This window comes from Carcharhinus amblyrhynchos, chromosome 15, assembly GCF_965287045.1.
Source record: "Carcharhinus amblyrhynchos chromosome 15, sCarAmb.v2.hapA, whole genome shotgun sequence".
NCBI classification, from domain to species: Eukaryota; Metazoa; Chordata; class Chondrichthyes; order Carcharhiniformes; family Carcharhinidae; genus Carcharhinus; species Carcharhinus amblyrhynchos.
Genome location: NC_137338.1, coordinates 65,920,376 through 65,947,947, shown reverse-complemented (window position 1 = coordinate 65,947,947; position 27,572 = coordinate 65,920,376). Strand labels below are relative to the sequence as shown.

General features: G+C 44.2%; 1 protein-coding gene across 1 annotated transcript in view; it reads right to left on the bottom strand.

Annotated features, from left to right (window-relative positions):
- Positions 1–27,572, bottom strand: part of LOC145352997 (coagulation factor X-like) — an 87,223-nt gene that overhangs the window by 56,461 nt on the left and 3,190 nt on the right. Inside the window, exons 3-5 of the mRNA XM_080203310.1 lie at positions 17,118–17,142; positions 2,450–2,563; positions 792–923 (exon numbers count right to left, since the gene is read on the bottom strand). Of these exons, the coding sequence (XP_080059436.1) occupies positions 792–923; positions 2,450–2,563; positions 17,118–17,142 (271 nt within the window). The remainder of the gene's footprint in view (positions 1–791; positions 924–2,449; positions 2,564–17,117; positions 17,143–27,572) is intronic.

Below are 27,572 nucleotides of genomic sequence, written 5' to 3'. Positions count from 1 at the left end.
TACCTCTGCCTTCAAAATATTCAATGACCTCTCCTTGCCTTCTGAGGCTGAGAGTTCCAACAAAAAAAAATTCTCCTCATCTGTCCTATCATCCCTAATTTTAAAACTGTGCTTCTTGGTTCCAGATTTACCACAGGAGGAAACATCCTTTCAATGTCCACCTTGTCAAAACCGTTCAGGATCTTATATACTTCAATCAAGTCACCCCTCGGTCTTCTAAACTCCAGCGGAAACAAGACCTGTCCGTTTAACCTTTCTTCATAAGTTAAGGTGTCAAGTTAACATCTAACGAACGTAAGAACATAACAAATAGGAGCAGGAGTAGACTATATAGCTGTGCTCTCCTCCTCCCACAACTCTTGATTTCCCTGTTGATTATGTATCTGTCTAACTTAGCCTTGACTAATGTCAATGACCCAGCCTCCACTGCTCTCTGGGAGAGAGAATTCAAATATTAAAGATCCTTTTGAGAGATCCTCATCCTAGTCACAAATTGGAGACCTTTTATTCTCATATCACGTCCCCAGGATCTAGATTCTCTCACAGGGGGAAACATCCTCTGAGTATTCACCCTGTATAGCCTCCTCAGTATCATATGTTTCCACAGGGTCATTGTGAAGAACACAAGCTTGTTCAGTTTTGTGTAGATTAGTCCTCCTCCTATCATTGCTCCATGATTGGTTCTAGTGGGACATAAGCAACTTATTTATCCCCTCCCCTCAAAACAATGAGGAATGTTGTAACTAGGCAAAGTTTAAGAAAAGGTTGTATATAAAATATTACATTTCTACCTTGTGGAATACATGACTTTTCATCAATTCCAAGTGCGAAGCCGTCAACACAGGCACACTTGATACGCTCTCGCTGGACTCGACAATAATGGTGGCAGCCTCCGTTTTCCAGACTACATAGCTTTGGGATTTCTGAAAGGCACCAAACATGAATCATGAAGCAGGCATAGCAAGACAGACTTAACTCCAGGTTGGCTTAATTTTGGGGTTGGTGGTTGTGAGTGGGGTGGGAGGGACTGAAATCCAGGTGGAAACTCACTCATTAATCCAAAAATCAGGTCTCCCACCCACATTTTTCTCCCTTTTCATTCACAGGTTATAAGTCGGTCCGCCTCGTGTCCAACGAGGGGCATACACGCGATGGGTCGTACTGGGGCTGCTCTTGGTTGTTCGAGATTAGCCTAGTGCTTCATGTCGTTACTGTGTGCTTAAACTGGACAAGATACTGGGCAAGGCAACAGCTCAGTGACTATCGCTGATTGCTGTGCAGACACATGGATTTGGTCCAGTGTGTGTGGGAGTTTGCGCATTCTCCCCGTGCTTGCGTGGGTTTTCTCCGGGTGCTCCGGTTTCCTCCCACACCCCAAAGATGTGCTGTTAGGCTGATTGGCAGGAATAAATTGTCCCTAAATCAGTTTCCCTCAATGTGGATGGCCATAAAACATTAGGCAAGGGTCGTGGGTGGAGAGGTGCACTGGTGGTGTTGAGATGGTGGCGCGGGCTCGTTGGGCCGAAGGGCCTGTTTCCCGGGCTGTTTTTGTTCTTTGTTCTTATTAACTTTGGAGCTTTCACTTTGTTGCAGATCTGCTTACTTCCAGCCAGTCCCAGCAGGAAGCAACTCTAAGGCCCCATTTCGTTTGCCATATATTCATTACTTGCCATAAATTCCTTACATGGAGCCTTATCTCATCAAGTGACCTGTTAAAATTGCAGAGTGGCACAGTAGTTAGCATCACTAATGGACCCGGGTTCAATTCCACCCTTGAGTGACTGTCTGTGTGGAGTTTGCATATTCTCCTCTTGTCCACAGTCCAAAGGAGTGTAGGTTAGGTAGATTGGCCATACTAAATTGTCCCTTATTGTCTAAAGATGTGTAATTTAGGGAGGTTAATGGGGTAAATATGTAAGGTTATGGGGAAAGGGCATGGGTAAGGTGCAGACTCGATGGGCTAAATGGTCTCCTTCTGCAATGATGGGATTCTATCATATGTAAAGATGAATCCTCTTAATATTGGTTGCTGTGAAACCTTTTCCACCCTGCCAAACCTGCCAAGGTTCAGGAGACGTCTGACCAGGTGAGTTTTAAATGGCACATTAAGTTTCAACGTGGGTTCAGAAGGAGCCGGAAGAGTGTTCCTCTGGATTTGACGAGGACACCTTCCTCACAGACCTGTCTCCCTTCCCCCACCTCATCGTCTCCTAACAGAGATTTTACCGCCCCACCCACCACAGGAATTGGAGCAGGCGAGGGTGAACAATGGGAAAGTCTGTTGGCATTGGGTTGGATTTTACTGTTTTGAGATAAGTGAGGCTGTAAAATTCCACCCCACTCTCACCGCTCTCTCCTCATCTCCACCTCCGAACCTTAACATCTACCTTATGCAAATAAATCCACTTTCAATGATTGGTTATGAACAGTTCACTCTCATGGAGCTTACCAACTTCACAGTTGATGCCTCTGTAGCCCTGTTGGCAGATGCACTCATACCGCTCAACACCATCGCGACAGGAGCCACCATGCCTGCAAGGACTAGATTCACACTGATCCCCATCTGTGAGAGAGAACAATATAACATTCATCTGAAAAGCATTTGTGAAATTCACCCCAGTAATGCTCACATTCCCTGAGGGTAGGAGTGTTTTGGGAAAATACATAAAAATAATTGAGGTAGAGAGGAAATTGCTGGTTTTTAAAGAAATATGACGTGGTCTACAACAAATAAATATTCCCCAAAACCAGTAGAAAAGCTGAGACAACATAACAAAAGAAATTAACTGTTGCATTAAATCAAAGGAATTGACTTATAAGGACATGAGAAAAGAAAGTTAAGCCTGAGAATTAGGAACAATTTAGAATCCAGAAAAGGAGGGCAAAGAAACTGATGAAGAAAGAAAGAATATGAACGCAAACTAACAGGTAATATAAAGGCAAACTGTAACAGCTTCTTTAAGGATGTGAAAAAGAAAAGATTAGCAAGGCCAAATGTGGGTCCAATACAGGCAGAGATCAGAGAATTGATACAGTGAATAGAGAAATGGTGGAGCAACTAAACAATTATGCTGTGTCTGTCTTCATGGAGGAAGATACAGAAAACCGCCCAGAATGGCGGTGAGCTTGTGAGAATGAGGAATTGAAAGAAAATAGCACTAATGAAGAGCTAGTGCTCAAAAATATAATTAAATTGAATATTCCTCAAGCAGCTGAGCTACATCCCTGAGTTTTGAAGAGGTGTATATAGAGATAAAGAATGTGTTGGTTATCTTTCAAAATTCTATAGATTCTGGAAAGGTTCCTACAGACTGGAAAGTAGCAAATATTACCCACTGTTTAAGAAGAGAGAAAATGGAGAACTACAGACCTTGAGTTTAGTGGCAATAGTAGGAAGAATAGTAAACTGTATTATAAAGGATGCGATAAAAGCAAAATACTGGAGGTGCTGGAACTCTTCTTCAGAAGAAGAGTCACACGGACAAGAGACATTGGGGCGATTCTCCCATCCCAGCGAGCACGTTTTTTGGCACTTTGGGATTGCATACATTGAGAATGCATCCACGTCTTCCCAGAGCCAGAGAACAGGTGCAATCGGCCCGCATTGGAAACCGGCAGGAAGAGAGATGAGTCATTTAAACCTTTTTTTTAATGTATTTTAAATCTCATTATCGGACCCAGTATGAAATTCTCCAGGCCCGATAGCATCTCCCACCCCATCAGGAATATTTAACACAGGCAGCATTTAGGGTAGCTCCCCATTTGTGGGGAACTAGCAGGACACACTGCCAGAGTGAAGCAGTGGGCAATTGGGGCCCCCCCCAGAGTGTTTGGTGGCGGTCGGGGTGGGGGGGCTGGGGGGGGGGAGTGGTGTGGTGGTGCCCCTGGGCATGGGCATTCTGACAGTGCCAGCCTGTGCCCCCTGGCACTGCCCAAGGGGATACCGGGCATTCGGCAGTGTCAAGGGGGTGGGGCCAAGGTGGCATTGCCCAAAGAGGCAATGGAGCGGGGCATGGGGCCTATTGTGGGTGTTGTTGAGCAGCGGGGCCTATTGTGGGCAGGGTCTAGTAGAACATAGTCATAGAACATTACAGCGCAGTACAGGCCCTTCGGCCCTCGATGTTGCGCCGATCAGTGGAACCAATCTAATGACCCTCTAACCTCAACTATTCCAATGTTATCCATATGCCTATCCACTGACCATTTGAACGCCCTTAAAGTTGGCGAGTCCACAACTGCTGCAGGCAGGGCATTCCACGACCTTACTACCCTCTGAGTAAAGAACCTACCTCTGACATCCATCCTATAATTACCACCCCTTAATTTAAAGCTATATCCCCTTGTGTTAGCCATCACCATCCGAGGTCAAAGGCTCTCACTGTCCACCCTATCCAATCCTTTGATCATCTTGTATGCCTCAATCAGGTCACCTCGTAACCTTCTTCTCTCCAATGAAAATAACCTCAAGTCCCTCAGTCTTTCCTCATAAGACCTTCCCACCATACCAGGCAACATCCTGGTAAACCTCCACTGCACCCTTTCCAACGCCTCCACATCCTTCCTATAATGCGGCGACCAGAACTGTACGCAATACTCCAAGTGTGGCCACACCAGAGTTTAGTACAGTTGCAACATGACCTCATGGCTCCGAAACTCAATCCCTCTACCAATAAAAGCTAACACACCGTACGCCTTCTTAACAACCTTATCCAACTGGATGCCAACTTTCAGGGAGCTATGCACATGTACACTGAGATCTCTCTGCTCGTCAACACTACTGAGTCCTTCCATTAGCCCCTATACTCTGTACTCCTGTACAGTAGGTGTGGGCTGTCCCTCTGCCACTGTGCGTTGGGGATGGTTGGGGCGGGCAGGAGACCAGCAATTGGGACAGGCTGGGGGAGGTGGTCTGCTGGTTGTGGGTGGGGGGTCCGGTCAATGGGTTGGTCTACCTGGGTGAGGGGGGGGTGGATTTCCACTATCGGGGTGGGGAGGGGTGGGGGGGGAGTAGTTGGACACTGGCAGGGGAGGGGCAGGGTGGCTGGGACTGGCCCAGGAATACTTGTGCAGCTTGGTCAGAGGAGGAGCACTGTGAGGATCCCGGGTTGGCCAGTGTTTGGGGAAACTGACAGATCGGGGCCACTGCACATGCGCAGAGTACTGGAGCTGTCAGACTCTGGTGTGAATAAGCTCCTCGTAAGGGTTTTAGGTTTTTAATGAGATTCACAATTGTGACTTTTGCACTGCACACAGTGTGGGAATTCAGGTCTGAAGTTGAACTGAAAAAACGTCGTTTTCTTCCCAATTCAGCACTTATGGGAGAATCACCCCATTAATTCTGTTACTCTCTCCACAGCTGATGTCAGACCTGCAGAGTTTCCCCAGTATTTGGGGGCGGCACGGTAGCACAATGGTTAGCACTGCTGCTTCACAGCTCTAAGGACCTGGGTTCAATTCCAGGCTTGGGTCACTGTCTGTGTGGAGTTTGCACATTCTTCCTGTGTCTGCATGGGTTTCTTTCAGGTGATCTGGCTTTCTCCCACATTCCAAAGATGTGCAGGTTAGGGTAATTGGCCATGCTAAATTGCCCCTTAGGGTCCCCACGGTGCCTAAATTAAAGGGATTAGCAGGTAAATATGTAGGGATAGGGCCTGGTGGTGCAGACTTGTTGGGCTGAATGGCCTCTTTCTGCACTGTATATGTTTCTTTTTTATTATAAAGGATGTGATAACTGAACATTTGGAAAATAATGATACGATTGGGCAGAATCAACATGGCTTCATGTAAGGGAAATCATGTTTGACAAACCTCCTGGAGTTTTGTGAAGATGTTGGCCAGAATTCTCCAGCTAGCTGCATACTCCCGCCCACGGTGTGGAGTAACATCAATGGGAATTCCACCACTAGCAAACAACATGCCATGTCCCACTGATGGGAAACACACAGCTGGGAGGCTGGGGAATCTTACCCTTTCCCTGTAGCATAGATATGAGAACATAAGAAATTGGAGCAAGAGGAGGCAGGATAGACCAGGGCATTTTTCTCTGGAGCGTAGGAGGCTGAGGGGTGATCTTATAGAGGTCTATTAAATAATGAGGGACATTGACAAGTTGGATAGTCAATATCTTTTCCCAAGGTAGGGGAGTCTAAAACTAGAGGGCGTAGATTTATGGTGAGAGGGAAGAGATGCAAAAGTGTCCAGAGGGCAATTTTTTCATTCAGAGGGTGGTGAGTGTCTCGAACAAGCTGCCAGAGGTAGTCATAGAGGCGGATACAATTTTGTCTTTTCATAGAGTCATAGACGTTTACAGCATGGAAACAGGTCCTTTGGCCCAAGATGTCCATGCCACCTTTTTGTTTAGAACCCCTAAGCTAATCCCAGTTGTCCGCATTTGGCCCATATCCCTCTATACTCATCATACCCATGTAACTATCTAAATGCTTTTTAAAAGACAAAATTGTACCTGCCTCTACTACTACCTCTGGCAGCTTGTTCCAGATACCAGCCTCTGTGTGAAAAAAGTGCCCCCCCTGAACACTTCTGTATCTCTCCCCTCTCACCTTAAATCTATGCCCTCTAGTTTTAGACTCCCCTATCTTTGGGAAAAGATATTGACTGTCTAGCTGAATTGTGCCTCTCATTATTTTATAGACCTCTGTAAGATCACCACTCAGCCTTCTACGCTCCAGATAAAAATGATCCAGTCTATCTAGCCTCTTCTTATAACTCAATCCATCAAGTCCTGATAGCATCCTAATAAATCTTTTCTGCACTCTTTCTAGTTTCATAATATCCTCTCTATAATCGTGTGGCCAGAACTGCACACAGTATTCCAAGTGTGGCCTTATCAATATCTTGTACAACTTCAACAAGATGTCCCAACTCCTGTATTCAACATTCTGACCGATGAAACCAAACATGCCAAATGCCTCCTTCACCACTCTGTCTACTTGTGACTTCACTTTCAAGGAGCTATGAACATGTATTCCTAGATCTCTTTGTTCTGTAACTCTCCCCAATGCCCTACCATTAACTGAGTAAGTCCTGCCCTGGTTCAATCTACAAAAATGCATCACCTCACATTTGTCTAAATTAAACTCCATCTGCCATTCGTCAGCTCACTGGCCAAATTGATCAAGATCCCATTGCAATTGGAGATAACTTTCTTCACTGTCCACTATGCCACCAATCTTGGTGTCATCTGCAAACTTACTAACCATGCCTCCTATATTCTTTTCCCAATCATTAATATAAATGACAAATGACCGTGGACCCAGCACTGATCCCTGAGGCAAACCATTGGTCACAGGCCTCCAGTTTGAAAAACAACTCTCCACAACCACCCTCTGTCTTCCGTCAAAAAGCCAATTTTGTATCCATTTAGATACCTCACTCTGGATCCCATGAGATTTAACTTCATGCAACAACCAAGGCCTTGTCAAAGGCCTTGTCTATGTAGGCAACATCAACTGCACTGCCCTCATCTATTTTCTTGGTTACCCCTTCAAAAAACTCGATCAAATTTGTGACACATGATTTTCCACTCACAAAGCCATGCTGACTGTCCCTAATCATTCCTAATCTCTAAATGTCTGTAGATACTGTTCCTCAAAATACTTTCCAACAACTTACCCATCACGGATGTGAGGCTCGCTGGCCTGCAGTTCCCAGGCTTCCTCCTGCACCCCTTTGTAAATAAAGGCACAATATTTGTCACTGTCCAATCTTCAGGCACCTCACCTGTGACTATCAACGATTCAAACATCTCGACTAGGCGACCCGCAATTTCCTCTTTTTAAAAAGCATTTAAACAATTACATGGGTAAGAGCAATATGGGCCAAATGTGGGCAATTGTGATTAGCTTTAGGGGTTTTAAAAAAAGAGGGCTCCGTGGGCATGAAGGGCCAGTTTCCATGCTCTACAACTCTATGATTCCTCTCACAGTCCTGAACAACCTGCCTCTTATTCTGAGACTGTATACTGGTTCTAGACACCCCAACAAGGGGAAACATCCTTCCTGCTTCTTGCTGCAACATCTCTGCAGAGTCCTCTAAGAACTGTCTATATTTAAATAAGATCAACTCTTATTCTTCTAAACCCAGTCTATTTAATCTTTCCTCATTGGACGATTCCTCCATCCCTGGAATTAATTTGGCAAACCTTTTTTCACACTCTCTCTGGAGAATATACCTTTCCTTAGGTGAGGAGACTAAAAACTGCGCACAATCCTCTCCAGGCATAGCCTCACCAAGGAAAATATTTTCACCCAGAAGAAATTGGGAGTTTGGAATTCACTCCTGAAAGGATGGTGGAGGCATACAGCCTCAGAACATTAAACAAGTATTTAGATAAGTACTTGTGATGCAAAGGCAGACAAGGCTAGGGGCCAAGTGCTGAAAATGGCAGTAGAATAGTTGAATAGTTTGCCTTTGACTGGCAGAGATTCATAGAACATAGAACATAGAACATTACAGCGCAGAACAGGCCCTTCGGCCCACGATGTTGCGCCGACCAGTTAAAAAACAATGACCCACTAACCTAAACCAATCCCTTTTCGTCCATAAACCTATCCACGGATCTCTTAAATGCCCCCAAACTAGGCGCATTTACAACCGCAGCAGGCAGGGCATTCCAATCCCTCACCACCCTCTGGGTAAAGAACCTACCCCTGACATCCGTCCTATAACTACCACCCCTTAATTTAAAGCCATGCCCCCTCGTGCTAGATTTCTCCATCAGAGGAAAAAGGCTATCACTGTCCACCCTATCTAAACCTCTAATCATCTTATATGTTTCAATAAGATCCCCTCTTAGCCGCCTTCTTTCCAGCGAAAACAACCCCAAATCCCTCAGCCTCTCCTCATAGGACCTCCCCTCCATACCAGGCAACATCCTGGTAAACCTCCTCTGCACCCTCTCCAAAGCCTCCACATCCTTCCTATAATGTGGGACCAGAACTGCACACAGTACTCCAGTGCGGCCGCACCAGAGTTGTGTACAGTTGCAACATGACGCTGCGATGGGCAGAAGACGCCTGTTCTGTGCTGTAGATACCTGTGACTCTATATAGTTCACAGTAAGAAGTCTCACAACACCAGGTTAAAGTCCAACAGGTTTATTTGGTAGCAAATGCTTTCAGAGTGCCGCTCCTTCATCAGGTAAGTGGGAGTTCTATTCACAAACAGCATATAAAGATATAAACTCAATTTACAGCATAATGTTGGAATGGGAGTCCTCACAGCTAATCAAGTCTTAAATGTCTAGACATTGTGACTGGAGATAGCACTAAGCACAGGTTAAGGAGATGTGTATGGCCTCAGACAGTTAGTGAGATTTTGCAAGTCCAGGCAAGTTGTGAGGGTTACAGATAATGCGACATGAACCCAAGGTCCCGGTTGAGGCCATCCTCATTGTGTGCGGAGCGTGGCTATCAGTCTCTGCTCAGCGACTCTGCGCTGTCGTGTGTCATGAAGGCTGCTTTGGAGAACCCGAAGATCAGAGGCTGAATGCCCACTCCTCGTCACAATGGATGTCTCAGCACTCTACACCAGCATCACCCACACGATGGCATTGCTGCAACTGCCTCAGTGTCAACACCAACAACCGCCAGTTTCCAGATGCAATTTTACAACTCATACGCTTCATCCTGGACCACAATGTCTTCACCTTCAACAACCAGGAGCAGGGCCTACTGCGGGTGGGGCCTGGGACAATCGGTGGTGGGCCCCACTGCCACACTGCGTGGTGGAGGGAGGCCAGTGATCATGGTGGGCTGGAGAGTTTTGCCTCCTGGGGAGGGGTGGGTGCCTGACCCTGGGGGAGGGTGGGAGGGGCCTACACTGCTGAACACTGCTCTGGGGCAGGGGGATTGAGTCCAGCCTGGGAATCACTGTGGGGGCTGTGATCAGGCTGTGGGGGTGGGTGAGGGTGGGGTTGAAGGTGCAGCACTGCAGGGTCCCGGGCTAGCCAGCGATCAAGTTGATCAGCAAACGGGAAGACCGAGAGATCAGGACCACTGCGCACGCAAAATGTTCCGGAACTGTCAGAGCCTGGCGCAAATAGCATCCCCCCCGCCCCCCCCCACCACTGGGTTTTTAATGAGATTTCCGATTGTGACCTCTGCAGTGTACACAGTGGGGAGATTCGAGTGTAAAGCTGCACTGACAAAACAGTCATGATCTAGAACAGTTTTCCCACCAATTCAGCACTTTTGGAGAATCACCTCCATCATCTGATAAATGCAGCAACGATAGTTATGTGCATCCTACAGGTAATTTCACCATGACCATTAAAGAAACCTGTGAATACAGCTTTTACTTTAACAGCATCATGCAGTATTACCAGTCTGACAGAATATCCCATTGTTGTTTATAACACTGTGCAAATGGTAACGCTGATTTTGGTAACTGCCTCAACCTTCATTAACATGTTCTGCACATTGTAACATATGGACACAGTTATACTAAATTCATATCTGGGGAGGAGAATATAATACTTGCAATCCAGATATATTGCATAAGATCCTTTGCATTCTGTAGGAGAAGTAGAAGACTTTCTTTTGCCTGAGTGCATTGTATTTTTCGAGATAATTATTTCTTAAAGAGGGTGTAATTAGATTCTGTCTTATCAGCAATCTCATAGGATAGAAAGATAAAATGACTTCTGAGCAGCAAAGTGGAATGATTGAACGACATGGGGCTTCACTATCAATGAGAAGCATTGGAACCCTTATGTTTCTCTATGAAACACAATATTTAAGAGACCAGAGCACAAAGACTGAATGATTCATAATGGTGCCTGTGTTTTCTCAATTGGAAAATATGAAGACTCTGATGATTGCTGCTTCTTACTACAAACATTCTCAATATCTACTCTCAACACAACTTTATTACAACATTTCAACACCTCAAATGACTCATAAAAGTGCCTAGGCTGAATGGGATAATAGGTAGTTTGATTAAAAAAAAGCAAGATTTAAGTCAATGGAAAAAAAATCTCGAGAACCCTGAGTAGTGTAAAACAAATTACTGATTCACTATGAGCACATCACAAACTCCTAACCTGGCAATTTCATCGCACAAAACCTGTTAAACTTCCATTAGCAACAAAATAAACAGGGCTGCAGACATGATTCCACAAAATAATCATAAAATAATTATGGTGACAAATGCCATCTAGTCCAGCTCATCTCTTCCATCTAATGGCGTAGCAACATACATATTAGGAGCAAGAGTAAACCATTCAGCTCCTTAAGTATGTCTGCCATTTGATTTCCTATATTATACCAGTGACTAAAAATCAGAAATATTTAATTGACTGTAAAGTGATTTGGGCATTGTGAAATGTGCTGTAGAAATGGAGGTTTTGTCTTCCTTACATTAAAATTACATTCAGTAGTCAGAATGACTAACAATGGTGAAAATAGAGGACTAATACTGATTGTCTAAGGATAATTTCTACTTTTGAATAAATCAAAAAAAATCAAATAAAATGAGAAACTCAAAGGAGAATTAATCACAGAGTCAATATTAGCAAAGTGGTTACAAAGAAACCATCATGTTTTTAAACATTTATTGACTTTGCCCAATGTTAGCATTATTTGCTAAATGCAGTTATCTCATCTTTTATCATAGATTCCAGTATGTTTCCTACTACTGATGTTCCTCATTTTTTCTATTCCTCCTTTTTTAAAATGGGGGGGGGGGCGGGGTGGGGGGGGGGGGTTACATTTGTCACTTTTCAATCTGTAGGAACCATTTCGGAATCTATAGAATTTTGAAAGGCAATCACTAAAGGCAATCATTTCATGTTGCAACTGTACACAACTCTGGTGCGGCCACACTTGGAGTACTGTGTGCAGTTCTGGTCCCCACATTACAGGAAGGATGTGGAGGCTTTGGAGAGGGTGCAGAGGAGGTTTACCAGGATGTTGCCTGGTATGGAGGGGAGGTCCTATGAGGAGAGGCTGAGGGATTTGGGGTTGTTTTCGCTGGAAAGAAGGCGGCTAAGAGGGGACCTTATTGAAACATATAAGATGATTAGAGGTTTAGATAGGGTGGACAGTGATAGCCTTTTTCCTCTGATGGAGAAATCTAGCACGAGGGGGCATGGCTTTAAATTAAGGGGTGGTAGTTATAGGACGGATGTCAGGGGTAGGTTCTTTACCCAGAGGGTGGTGAGGGATTGGAATGCCCTGCCTGCTGCAGTTGTAAATGCGCCTAGTTTGGGGGCGTTTAAGAGATCCGTGGATAGGTTTATGGACGAGAAGGGTTTGGTTTAGGTTAGTGGGTCATTGTTTTGTAACTGGTCGGTGCAACATCGTGGGCCGAAGGGCCTGTTCTGCGCTGTAATGTTCTATGTTCTATGTTCTATGTTTATACATTCACTATCTCTAAAATTGCCACTTTCAACAATCTGAGATGTCGATAATCTGGGGTGGGGAGGGGGTGCACAGTGGCACAGTGGTTAGTACTGCTGCCTCACAGCGCCAGGGATCCAAGTTCAATTCTGGCCTCAGGTCACTGTCAGTGTGGAGCTTGCACATTCTCCCAGAGTCCGGGTACTCCAGTTTCCTCCCGCAGTCAAAAGATGTTTGGGTTTGGTTGATTATCCATGCTAAATTAACTGTAGCGTCAGGGAATTAGCAGGGTAAATAAGTGGGGTTACAGGAATAGGGTCTGGGTGGGGTTGTAGTTGGTGCAGGCTTGAAGGCCAAATGGCTTCCTTCTACACTGTAGGGATTCTATGATTCTATACTTTCAATCCCATTAATCTGTCTACATACTATTTAAAAGAAAACTAATATTAACATCTTGCAGTTCCTTGTTCAACTAATCCCTAGTCTGGGAAATTTTTAGGATGCCCCTCATGAAGACAAACACAAAGGCTGTTAACACCAACGGGATCTTCTGGTCTTGCCAACGGTGCACCATTTGCCATGGGTTTATAGGCAACAAGAGGTGCATTCAATGGGAAATCTCATTGACAATGGCAAGACAAGAAGATCCCACTGCTGGCCACGTCCCACATGTGGTGGGTTGCATGGTGAATCCCGCTTAAAGTATTTGTTTAGTTTCTCTGAATTTCCTTATTGACTGTTGTAAATTCTTCTGACTCCACTTGCAATGGATCTATGTTTGTTCTTGTTAATCTTTTCATTTTTATATATCTATAGAATTATTATTTTGAAGATAAATGAGAATCAGTAGATGTGCATTTAGATTTTCAGAAGGTATTTGATAAAGTCTCACTCAAGAGGTTTGTTATTAAAATTAGAGCACTGGGGGGAATATATCGGTATTGATTGAGAATTAGTTAATTGGCAGAAAACAGAGAACAGGGATAAATGAGTAATTCTCGGGACAGCAGGCTATGACTAGTGGAGTTTCAAGAGGATCAGACCTGCAGCCATAGCTGATTACAATCTGTACAAATGGTGTGGATGTGGAGACCAAATTTAATAATTCCAAATTTAGTGATGAAACAAAACTAGGTGGGAATGTGAGTTGTGAGGTGGATGTAAGGAAGCATGGACAGACTAAGTGAATGGATAAGAACAGGGCAGATGGAATATAATGTGAATAAACGTGAAGTTATCCACTTTGGTAAAAAACAGAAAGGTAAAGTATTTCTTAAATGATGAGATGTTGGTAGGAAGAATATACTTGTCATTGAGGGAGTCTAATGGATGTTCACTAGATTAATTCCCAGGAGGACAACATTGTTTAATGAGGAGAGATAGAGGACAATGGACCTGTAATCTTTAGAATTTTGAAGGGCACACAAGTCCCTAAAAGTAGCAATTCAAGTAGTCAAAGTTGTGAAGAAGGTATATGGAATGCTGGCCTTCATTGGCAGAGGTTTAGAATATAAAAGTAAGAATATAATGTTGGAATTGTATAGAACACTGGTGAGGTCACAACTGGGGTGTTGTGTGCAGTTCTTGGTCACCACATTACAGGGAGGATGCAATTGCTTTGGAAAGAGTGTAGATGAGGTTCACAAGAATGTTGCCAGAGCTAGAAATGAGGAGAGATTGGATATATTGGGGTTATTTTCCTCATGGTATGAAGGGGCAGGTTGATCTCCTCTCTGAAAACTAACACTCAACCACTTAAAGAGAAGTACCTCCTTTCATAACCTGTTAAAGAGTGTGTGACAAGGTGTAAAATCTGCACTTCAGTAACTTTTAGTGGTTAAATCAAAATAACTACCTGAGATATTCTCTGTAAGGGCAATAAGTAACACTTTATTCATCAAACTAGTAGTGGACAGGTTAACTAAAATATTAACAACCCAAACAAAACACTATTCTAATGGAATGCTTTATATATAAATACAGTTCCCACTTGTTAACAAATAGAATTTCTGGTCACCCTCAAAATATAACCAGGTTTTATCTTCCGACATTTTCTGTGTTTTTTATCTTCTGTTTTCACTATTTTTTGTTGGTACCTTTACGATTTAGATGAGGCTTTCTTTTAAGACATAAATGTGGCTGTTACACTGATAGTGACAGTTGTTGGCTGTCTCTCTCTCTCTCTCCCTCTCTCAAGCTATGAACTGCGGCAGAAGAAGGTGCTGGGAGAGGTAGTGGATGCCTGGCTCTCTGGAGGTTGGAGCTGGTCCTTATACCCCCGATGACATACCAAAATCCCCACAATAGGATTGGTTTACAGGTTATCAAAATATGAAATTCAAATCTGATAGGCCTCTGCTATTCAAATGCCTCGTTTAAACTGATTGGGCAAACTTTGAAAACAACCTGTTGTCTTGGCAGCACTGCTGCCTCGCCTCGCGATTCAATGTTTCAGTCTGTGTATAGCATACACTCGCATCTTTTAACTCTCTAAGCATTGCAAAAGCAATTACCTTTTTTAACAGACCATATAATTTTACACCTCTTAGCATTTTAAAAATAATTTTACAAATACTAATTTCACAACATTTGGAACAAAAAAGGCTGATTTGACTGAGGGGGCAGAATTATGAGGGGAAGATATAGAGTGGGCAGGATAAAATTGTTTCCCCCTGATGAAAAATTCTAGAACCAGGGGACATAATTCAAGACAAGTGGCAGAAGGTGTAGAAGGAACACAAAGAAAACCTTTTTTTTAATGCAGAGGGCTATGGGTGTTTGGAGTTCATTACCTGAGTTGATGGTGGTGGATCTGCACCTTAAGTGCTGTAAGCTACAGTGCTATGGGCCGGGTGCAGGAAGGTGGGATTAGAAAGTGCACCTGGGTGTCCTTGAGCGGGCATGGACAAGATTGACTGAATGACTTCCTTCTGTGCTAACGGGAGGACTTTGAATAGTGTGGATGAGCAGAGGGATCTTGGTGTATGTGTACATAGATCCCTGAAAGTTGGGAATCAAGTAGATAAGGTTGTTAAGAAGGCATACGGTGTCTTGGCGTTTATTGGTAGGGGGATTGAATTTAGGAGTCGCAGCGTTATGTTGCAACTGTACACAACTCTGGTGCGGCCGCACTTGGAGTACTATGTGCAGTTCTGGTCCCCACATTACAGGAAGGATGTGGAGGCTTTGGAGAGGGTGCAGAGGAGGTTTACCAGGATGGTGCCTGGTATGGAGGGGAGATCCAATGAGGAGAGGCTGAGGGATTTGGGGTTGTTTTCGCTGGAAAGAAGGCAGCTAAGAGGGGATCTTATTGAAACATATAAGATGATTAGAGGTTTAGATAGGGTGGATAGTGATAGCCTTTTTCCTCTGATGGAGAAATCTAGCACGAGGGGGCATGGCTTTAAATTAAGGGGGGGTAGTTATAGGACGGATGTCAGGGGTAGGTTCTTTACCCAGAGGGTGGTGAGGGATTGGAATGCCCTGCCTGCTGCAGTTGTAAATGCGCCTAGTTTGGGGGTGTTTAAGAGATCCGTGGATAGGTTTATGGACGAAAAGGGATTGGTATAGGCTAGTGGGTCATTGTTTTGTAACTGGTCGGCGCAACATCGTGGGCCGAAGGGCCTGTTCTGCGCTGTAATGTTCTATGTTCTATGTTCTATGTAACTTTACTATTGTTCTATGACTACACAGTGGAGGATTGCACAGTAGCACAGTGATTAACACTGTTGCCTCACAGCATCAGGGACCTGGATTCAATTCCAGCCTCAGGTGACTGTGTGAAGTTTGCACGTTCTCGCCATGTCTGCTTGAGTTTTCCTGCAGGTGTTCTGGTTTCCTCTCACAGTCCAAAGATGTGCAGGTTAGGTGGATTGGCCATGCTAAATTGCCCCTTTGCATCCAAAGCTGTATAAATTCGCTGTACTAGAGGGGAAAATACATTGGGTTGTGAGTATAGGGCCTGAGTGGGATGCTCTGTCGGAGAGTTGGTGCAGACTCAATGGGCCAAATGGCCTTCTGTACTGTCGGGATTCTATGATCCTATGAATGAATGATGATCTCATTGGAACTTTCAAATTTCTTCCAGAGTGTGAAATGGGGGATGTAGATCAGATGTTTCCCCAGGCTGGTGAGTGTAGACTCAGGACCCATTTAAGATTGAGATGGTTAGCACTGCTGCTTTACAGCTTCAGGGACCTGGGTTCAATTCCCGGCTTGGGTCACTGCCTGTGTGGAGTTTGCACATTCTCCTCATGTCTGTGTGGGTTTCCTCCGGGTGCTCCGGTTTCCTCCCACAGTCCAAAGATGTGCAGGATAGGTTGATTGACCATGGTAAAATTGCCCCTGGTGTACTAAGATGTGTAGGTTAGAGGGATTAGCGGGTAAATATGTAAGGATATGGGGGTAGAACCTGGGTGAGATTGTGGTCGGTGCAGACTCGATGGGCCAAATGGACTCTTTCTGCACTGTAGTGTTTCTATTCTATTCTTTCTATTCTGTGAGGAAGAATTTCTTCACTTTGAGGATGGTGAACCTTTTGAAGACGGATTTCTGGAGACTACTTACATCAAGGGATATGGCGATAGTGCAAGAAAGTGGCCACGATCTAATTGAATGGTGGAACAGGTTTGATGGGCTGAATGATGTATCCCAGTTCCTGTGTTCATGGCCAATCATTCCTAAACAGGCTAGCCAACTAAGTGGTAACTCATGCAGAGGAACTAGAACGAAAAGGAATATAACAAAATGATCACTTACCTATATATTTACTCCAGTATTCATCCTGAAACAAGAAGGTGAGACCATATCAGCACACTTAGGATTATGTAAGGTTATTGAAAACAGAGTGAAACAAAAAATTCACCAATAATCGGTAATTTTACAAAAACTAGTCCTGTCACACCAGCATCATTGTACCACAGGATTATGCAGCTCCATCAAAGTGAGCAGGTATACCATCCATTTTCAGTGTTAGTGGAGGAAAGATAAATCAAAAATCAATGAAACATGATATTGAAAATAATATCGAGACTCTGAGCTCTTGTGAGTGGGACACTGGGAAGATGTCAGGTGACGAAGAGGGAAACCTCAAAAGCTTGTGAGTCTATTATCAAATAAATCGTTTGGACTAAAACCTGGTGTTGTCAGACTTTTTACTGTGTTTACGCCAGTCCAACGCCGGCATACCCACATCATAGCTGAAAGAAGACAGAGGGTGGTGGTTGATGGGAAATATTCAACCTGGAGTTCAGTTACCAGTGGTGTACCGCAAGGATCTGTTTTGGGGCCACTGCCATTTGTCATTTTTATAAATGACCTGGATGACGGCGTAGAAGGATGGGTTAGAAAATTTGCGGATGACACTAAAGTCAGTGGAGTTTTGGACAGTGCAGAAGAATGTTACGGGTTACAGAGGGCCATAGATAAGCTGCACGGTTGGACTGAGAGGTGGCAAATGGAGTTTAATGCGGAAAAGTGTGAAGTGATTCATTTTGGAAGGAGTAACAGGAGTACAGAGTACTGGGCTAATGGTAAGATACTTGGTAGTGTAGATGAGCAGAGAGATCTCGGTGCCCACGTGCATAGATCCCTGAAAGTTGGCACCCAGGTTGATAGGGTTGTTAAAAAGGTGTACAGTGTGTTAGCTTTTATTGGTAGAGGGGTTGAGTTTTGGAGCCATGAGGTCATGTTGCATCTGTATAAAACTCTGGTGCGGCCGCACTTGTTGTATTGCATACAGTTCTGGTCGCTGCATTATAGGAAGGATGTGGAAGCATTGGAAAGGGTGCAGAAAAGATTTACCAGGAAGGCTGAGTGACTTGAGGCAGTTTTCGTTAGAGAGAAGAAGGTTAAGAGGTGACTTAATAGAGGCATACAAGATGGTCAGAGGATTACATAGAGTGGACAGTGTGAACCTTTTTCCTCAGATTGAGATGGCTAGTATGAGGGGAACATAGCTTTAAATTGAGGGGTGATAGATATAGGATAGATGTCAGAGGTAGGTTCTTTACTCAGAGAGTAGTAAGGGCGTGCAATACTAGTGGACTCATCAACATTAAGGGCATTTAAAGGGTCATTGGATAAGCATATGGATGATATTGGAATAGTGTAGGTTAGATGGGATTTAGATTGGTTTCACAGATCGGCGCAACATCGAGGGCCGAAGGGCCTGTACTGCGCTGTAATGTTCTATGTTCTATGTTCTACTTAAGAGGCATCTTGACATATACATAAATGGGCAGGAAATAGAGGGATATGGACCACATAGAGACAGAAGGTCTTTAATTTAGAAAGGTGTCATGTGTCGGCGCAGGCTGAGTGGCCAAAGGGCCTGTTTCTGTGCTGTACTGTTCTTTGCTCCTTGGTTTTGTTTGTATATTTATGACTGACATTTTACAATAGTCTCAGACCACATAGAACATAGAACATAGAACATTACAGCGCAGAACAGGCCCTTCGGCCCACGATGTTGCGCCGACCAGTTACAAAACAATGACCCACTAACCTAAACCAATCCCTTTTCGTCCATAAACTTATCCACGGATCTCTTAAACGCCCCCAAACTAGGCGCATTTACAACTGCAGCAGGCAGGGCATTCCAATCCCTCACCACCCTCTGGGTAAAGAACCTACCCCTGACATCCGTCCTATAACTACCCCCCCTTAATTTAAAGCCATGCCCCCTCGTGCTAGATTTCTCCATCAGAGGAAAAAGGCTATCACTATCCACCCTATCTAAACCTCACAAGCGACTGTTAGGACTATTCAGAGAAGATAAGCCAGTGCCACCAATTGTCTGTGCAAGGGTACAGAGATGAGCTCTTTTGTTAGCAGTAAGACCCTGGAATACAGAAATCACATGTACTTAGCCAGTTATCTTTGCCACAAACAGTATTATCACTGCTGATTCCTCAAGAGATTATACAAACTTTGCATTTGGTAGACACCTTCCCAGTCTCAGCTAAACACACAAAATTGTGAACAGAAAGGGGTTGTTGAAAGTAAAGGAGATGGTCACGCAAGGGTGGCAGGCAGTATGATAAGTCAGATTTGTTAAAACCCTACCCGAGCAGAAGGTCAGAACTAACCTGTGAAGATGGGATATTACTGTGGGGGAAGGGCAACAGTTATAGTCTCACCCCAAGGGAGACAACTTCTGTTATAAGAATTGCATTTCTTTCATCCAGGTCAAAATAGAATGAAGGTCCTAGCCAGGAGTTGTGTGGTGGCTGGGCATTGACAAGGAAATGGAAAGGTTGGAATGCCCAGGTTGGGAGCGTCTACAGGCTTTACCACCGTTAGCAAATCTACATTCATAGAAGTGGCCAGGGTGACCTCGGGGGAAGCTACCTATAAATTTTGCTGGGCCGTTTATGCATCATATGTTTCTCGTACAAGTGGGTCGCCTCATTACAGGAAGGTTGTGGAAGCCATAGAAAGGGTACAGAGGAGATTTACAAGGATGTTGCCTGGATTGGGGAGCATGCCTTATGAGGATAGGTTGAGGGAGCTCGGACTTTTCTCCTTGGAGAGACGAAGGATGAGGGATGGCCTGATAGAGATGTATAAGATGTTGACAGGTATTGATCAAGTGGATAGTCAGAGGCCTTTTCCCAGGGCTGAAATGGCTGCCACAGGAGGACACAGGTTTAAGGTGCTGGGGAGTAGGTACAGAGGAGACGTCAGGGGTAAGTTTTTCACTCAGAGAGTGGTGGGTGTGTGGAACCGGCTGCCAGCGGCGGTGGTGGAGGTAGATTCGATAGGGTTTTTTAAGAGACTTTTAGGTGAGTACATGGAACTTAGTAAGGTAGAGGATTATAGGGAAGCCTAGTAATCTCTAAGGTAGGGACATATTCAGCACATCTCTGTGGGCTGAAGGGCCTGTATTGTGCTGTAGTTTTTCTACGTTTCTACAAGTGATTAGATGTACAGTTGATGTCAAATTCATGACAGCCACAGCCACCATTGACAAGTTAAGGAAGATATTTGCTATTCACATTCCAGGAGAGATTCTGTTGGTCAATGGCACATTATTCATAGAACATAGAACATAGAACATTACAGCGCAGAACAGGCCCTTCGGCCCACGATGTTGCGCCGACCAGTTTAAAAAAAAACAACAACAATGACCCACTAACCTAAACCAATCCCTTTTCGTCCATAAACCTGTCCACAGACCTCTTAAACGCCCCCAAACTAGGCGCATTTACAACTGCAGCAGGCAGGGCATTCCAATCCCTCACCACCCTCTGGGTAAAGAACCTACCCCTGACATCTGTCCTATAACTACCCCCCCTTAGTTTAAAGCCATGCCCCCTCGTGCTAGATTTCTCCATCAGAGGAAAAAGGCTATCACTATCCACCCTATCTAAACCTCTAATCATCTTATATGTTTCAATAAGATCCCCTCTTAGCCGCCTTCTTTCCAGCGAAAACAACCCCAAATCCCTCAGCCTCTCCTCATAGGATCTCCCCTCCATACCAGGCAACATCCTGGTAAACCTCCTCTGCACCCTCTCCAAAGCCTCCACATCCTTCCTGTAATGTGGGGACCAGAACTGCACACAATACTCCAAGTGCGGCCGCACCAGAGTTGTGTACAGTTGCAACATAACGCTACGACTCCTAAATTCAATCCCCCTACCAATAAACGCCAAGACACTGTATGCCTTCTTAACAACCTTATCTACTTGATTCTCAACTTTCAGGGATCTATGTACACATACACCTAGATCCCTCTGCTCCTCCACACTATTCAAAGTCTTCCCGTTAGCCCTATACTCAACACATCTGTTATTCCTACCAAAGTGAATTACCTCACATTTCTCTGCATTAAACTCCATCCGCCACCTCTCGGCCCAGCTCTGCAACCTGTCTAAGTCTTCCTGCAAACTATGACACCCTTCCTCACAATCTACCACACCTCCGACTTTGGTGTCATCAGCAAATTTACTGATCCACCCAACTATACCCTCATCCAGATCATTAATAAAAATCACAAACAGCAGTGGCCCCAACACAGATCCCTGAGGCACACCACTTGTAACCGAACTCCATGATGAATATTTACCGTCAACCACTACCCTCTGTCTCCTATCCGCTAGCCAATTCCTAATCCAGTTCCCTAGATCACCCCCAATCCCATACATCTGCATTTTGTGCAGAAGCCTACCATGGTGAACCTTATCAAACGCCTTACTAAAATCCATATACACCACGTCCACTGCCTTACCCCCATCCACCTCTTTGGTCACTTTCTCAAAAAACTCAATAAGGTTAGTAAGGCACGACCTACCCGCCACAAAACCATGCTGACTATCTCCAATCAACTCATTACTCTCCAAATAACTATAAATCCTATCCCTAATAATTTTTTCCAAAACCTTGCCCACAACAGAAGTGAGACTCACCGGTCTATAATTCCCGGGGAAGTCTCTGTTCCCCTTCTTAAACAATGGGACAACATTTGCTAACCTCCAATCATCTGGTACTATACCAGAGGCCAAATCATGGTGGAAGAATTCCAAAAATTTCTCAAATCCAATAACATTCACCATGTGTGGTCAGCATCTTACAACCCAGCATCAAATAGGTTGGTAGCTGGTGGAGAATGCGGTACAAACATTTAAATTTTCAATAAAAAAACAGGTAAACAAGCCTTTTCCTTTACACATTGGCAGTTTCTTATTATCATATAACACCAACCCAAATATGACCACAGGAGTTATGTCAGCCATGTTAGCGATGGGACGTCAGTTACAAACAAGATTGGTGTAATAACTCAGGAAGCCTGACTGGAAAGAAATGGTATTTATTGTTAAATACACAATTAAGTCACTGCTCAATGCTGTATACACACAAGTCCCAGCTTGGACAACAGCTCTGTTCCCGGTGTCTGCTTATAAAGGGCTTAGGTAATGAGTTCAAGGAGGGCAGGCATTGCTGGTTACCAAGGGAGCTCATATCCAACAAGCCCCACAGGGAGATCAGTTAGGGGTTATCACATTTGGACGCAATATTCCCAAATTTAGTGGGGAGGATGGAGGCTAGGCAAACTTCCCAGAAGGAAAATCATGATACAGGAAGGAAAATCAATGTGTTTAAAGTCAAGGATGCGGTCTTGGTTAGAAATTTCTCAGCAGGGCTGGCAAGAGTGGCTGGTGAGATAGTGAAGAGAACAGGACTGGTCTCGCACTTCATTGAGGCTGCACATCAAGAAACATGTGGACCACCTAAACAGGAGAGCACTGATGAACACAGTAGAACATAGAACATTACAGTGCAGTACAGGCCCTTCGGCCCTCGATGTTGTGCCGACCAGTGGAACCAATCTAATGGCCCTCTAACCTAAACTATTCCAACGTTATCCATATGCCTATCCACTGACCATCTGAACGCCCTTAAAGTTGGCGAGTCCACAACTGCTGCAGGCAGGGCATTCCACGACCTTACTACCCTCTGAGTAAAGAACCTACCTCTGACATCCGTCCTATAATTACCACCCCTTAATTTAAAGCTATGTCCCCTTGTGTTAGCCATCACCATCCGAGGTAAAAGGCTCTCACTGTCCACCCTATCCAATCCTTTGATCATCTTGTATGCCTCAATTAGGTCACCTCGAAACCTTCTTCTCTCTAATGAAAATAACCTCAAGTCCCTCAGCCTTTCCTCATAAGACCTTCCCACCATACCAGGCAACATCCTGATAAATCTCCTCTGCGCCCTTTCCAATGCCTCCACATCTTTCTTATAAAGCAGCGACCAGAACTGTACGCAATACTCCAAGTGCGGCCGCACCAGAGTTTTGTAAAGTTGTAACATGACCTCACAGCTCCGAAATTCAATCCCTCTACCGATAAAAGCTAACACACCATACACCTTCTTAACAACCTTATCAACCTGGGTGCCAACTTTCAGGGAGCTATGGACATGTACCCCGAGATCTCCCTGCTCGTCAACACTACTAAGAGTCCTTCCATTAGCCCCTATATTCTGTACTCCTGTTACTCTTACCAAAGTGAATCACCTCACACTTTTCTGTATTAAACTCCATTTGCCACCTCTCAGCCCAGCTCTGCAGCTTATCTATGTCCCTTTGCAAACTGTAACATCCATCCTCACTGTCTACAACTCCTCCAACTTTGGTGTCGTCAGCAAATTTACTAATCCATCCTTCTACACCCTCATCTAGGTCATTTATAAAAATGACAAACAACAGTGGCCCCAAAACAGATCCTTGAGGTACACCACTTGTAACTGAACTCCAGGTTGAATATTTCCCATCAACCATCACCCTCTGTCTTCTATCAGCTAACCAATTCCTGATCCAAACTGCTAAATCACCCTCAATCCCATGCATCCGCATTTTCTGCAGTAGCCTACCATGGGGAACCTTATCAAACGCGTTGCTAAAATCAATATACATCACGTCAACCACCTTACCCTTATCCACCTCTTTGGTCACCTTTTCAGAAAACTCGATATGGTTTGTGAGGCACGACCTACCCTTCACAAAACCCTGTTGACTATCCCTAATCAATTTATTTCTCTCTAGATGATTATTAATCCTATCCCTTATAATTCTTTCCAAAACTGCCCACAACAGAAGTAAGGCTCACTGGTCTATAATTCCCAGGCTGGTCTCTACTCCCCTTCTTGAACAAGGGGACAACATTTGCTATCCTCCAGTCTTCCAGCTCTATACCTGTAGCCAATGACGACATGAAGATCAAAGCCAAAGGCTCTGCAACCTCCTCGCTAGCCTCCCAGAGAATCCGAGGGTAAATCCCATCCGGCCTAGGGGCTTATCTATTTTCATACTCTCAAGAATTGCTAACACCTCCTCCTTATGTACCTCAATCCCATCTAGTCTACTACCTGGTATCGCAGTATTCTCCTCGACTACACTGAATTTTTCCTGCGTGATTACTGACAAAAAATATTCATTCAGTGCCTCTCCTATCTCTTTAGGCTCCACGCACAACTTCCCACTGCTGTCTCTGACTGGCCCTAATCTTGCCTTAACCAATCTTGTATTCTTGACATACCTGTAGAAAGCTTTAGGATTTTCCTTGATCCTATCCGTCAAAGTCTTCTCATGTCCTCTTCTAGCTCTTCTTAACTCTCTCTTTAGCTCCTTCCTGGCTAATTTATAACTCTCCAGTGCCCTAACTGAGCCTTCATGTCTCATCTTTACATAAGCCTACATAAGCCAGTAGATCTACAGGTGACCTCAGCAGATAGTTCAAGGATACCAGGTCTAGTTACTGGGATTTCAATGGAGAATCTGGAACTGGAGCAATTGAGACTGAAAAGGTAGAAGCTGCTGAAGAACCCCTTCAATCTGAATTAATGAATCTGTCCTTTTCATCCGGCCTTTTAAATATGGAAGAGTCTACTGAAGTGCTCTACCAGAGCCCGGAAGTCTCTGGACTGATGAAACCTTTGTCGTGTTTTCCACTGATTTTTCCTGTTGTCCTTTTTATATGGAGATATTCCAAAATATTCTACAAGCATGTCAATGGGAAGAGGATAACCAGAGAAAGAGTAAGGCCCATTAGGGACCAATAGGGAAACCTGTGGATGGAGCCAAAGGAGTTTGGTAGAGTTTTGAATGAATACTTCACGTCAGTCTTCACTCAAGAGAATGAGGACGATGGAATGGAATTCAGGCAGACTGCGAACTTCTTAAGCAAATTAACATCGGGAAGGATGAGGTATTGGAGGTGTTGGCAGCTTTAAAAGTGGATAAATCTCCAGGTCCAGCTGAATTTGCCCTAGGCTGTTGTGGGAGGCAAGGAAGGAATTGCAGGGGCTCTGACCCAAATTTTTAATTCCTCTCTGGCCACAGAGGAGGTGCCAGACAATTGGAGAACACCTAATATGGTTCCACTATTTAAGAGGCGTTCTAGAAATAATAAGATCAGTGAGTCTCACATCAGTGGTAGGGAAACTATTGGAGAAATTTCTGAAGGAGAGCATCTATCTCCACTTAGAGAGACAGAGCTTAATCAGAGATAGTCAGCATGGTGTCATCGGAAGGAGGTCATGCCTAACAAATTTGATTGAATTTTTGAGGAGGTGGCCAGGTGTGTAGACAAGTGCAGTTGATGTAGTTTACATGGATTTCAGCAAAGCCTTTGAAAAGTCCTACATGGGAGACTTGTAAAGAAGATAAATTCAAATGGGACACAGGACAATTTGATAAAGTGGGTTCAAAATTGACTCAGTTATAGGAGACAGAGGGTGATGACAGAAAGCTGCTTCCGTGACCGGAAGCCAGTGTCCAGTGGTGTACCACAGCGATCTGTGTTGGGCCCCTTATTATTTTTCATTTATATAAATGACATTGATGACTATATGGGGGTAGGATTAGTAAGTTTGCAGATGGCACAAAATTTGGACGGGTGGTTAACAATGAGGCTGAGTGTCTTGGGTTACAATGATATATAGACAAAATAGTCAAATGGGCAGAGAAGTGGCGGACGGAATTTAACCCTGAAAAGTGTGAGGTGATACACTTTGGAAGGAGTAATTTGACAAGAAATTCTGTAGAACAAAGGGACCTTGGCGTGTTTATCCACAGATCTCTGAAGGCAGAAGGGCATGTTAGTAGGGTGGTGAAAAAGGTATATGAGTTACATGCCTTTACCGATTGAGGCATAGGTTATAAAAACAAGGAAGTCACTTTTGAGTTGTATAGAATCTTGGTGAAGCCACAGCTGGAGTACTATGTGCAGTTCTGGTGACTGATTAGAGACAGCCAAAATGGCTTTGTGAGTGAAAAGTCATGCGTCACAAATTTGATTGAGTTTTTTGAAGGGATAATCAAGAAGGTAGATGAGGGCAGTGCAGTTGATGTTGTCTACATGGAGCGTAACAAGGTCTTTGACAAGGTACCACATGGTAGGTTGTTGTATAGGGTTGAGATGGAATGCTAACATGTCCACATCTTGATGACAGAAGACAGAGGGTGGTCCTGGAGGGTTGTTTTTCAAACTGGAGGGCTATGACCAATGGTGTGCCTCAGGGATCAGCCCTGGATCCACTGTTATTTGTCATTTATATTGATTTGGATGAGAATATAGAAGGCATGGTTAGTAAGTTTGCAGATGACACCAAGATTGGAGGCATAGTGGACAGTGAAGAAAGTTATCTCGGATTGCAACGGGATCTTGATCAACTGGGCCAGTAGGCTGGCAAAATGGCAGACGGAGTTTAATTTAGATAAATTTTCAGTGATGCATTTGGAAGATTGAACCAAGGGCAGGACTTACTCAGTTAATGGTAGGGTGCTGGGGAGAGTTACAGAACAAAGAGATCTAGGGATCATGTTCATAGCTCCTTGAAAGTGGAATCACAAGTGGACAGGGTGGTGAAGAAGGCATTCAGCATGCTGGGTTTCATTGGTTAGAACATTTAATACATTGAGACGTCTTAGTGAAGTTGTACAAGACATTGGCAAGGCCACACTTGGAATACTGTGTACAGTTCTGATCACTCTATTATAGAAAGGATATTATTAAACTAGGAAGAGTACAGAAAAGATTTACTAGGATGCTCCTGGGACTTGATGATTTGAGTTATAAGGAGAGGCTGGATAGACTGGGATTTTATTCTCTGGAGTGTAGAAAGCTGAGGGGTGATCTGATCTTACATGTGCAGTGGACAACCTGTGAGTGTGATGTATCTAGATTTTCAGAAGGCATTTGACAAGGTGCCGCACCAAAGACTGCTGCATAAGATAAAGGTGTACAGTGTTATGGATAACTATCAGCTTGGATAGAGGATTGGTTAACTAACAGAAAGCAAAGAGTGGGGGTAAATACCCACTGATCTGGTTGGCAATCAGTGACTAGTGGTGTGCCTCAGGGATCAGTGTGGGGACCGCAATTACGATTTACATAGATGATTTGGACTTCAGGATCAAGTGTAGTGTGTCAAAATTCACGGATGACACTAAGATGAGTGGCAAACTGAAAGTCTGCAAAGGGACATAGATAGTCTAAGTGAATGGGCAAGGGTCTGGCAGGTAGGGTGCAATGTTGGTAAATGTGAGGTCATCCATTTTGGTAGGAGTAACAGCAAAATGGACTATTATTTAAATGGTAAAAGATTGCAGCATGCTGCTATGCAGAGGGACCTGGTGACTTTGTGCAGGAAACTCAAGGAGTTGGTTTGTAGGTGCAGCCGGTAATTAAGAAAGCAAATGAA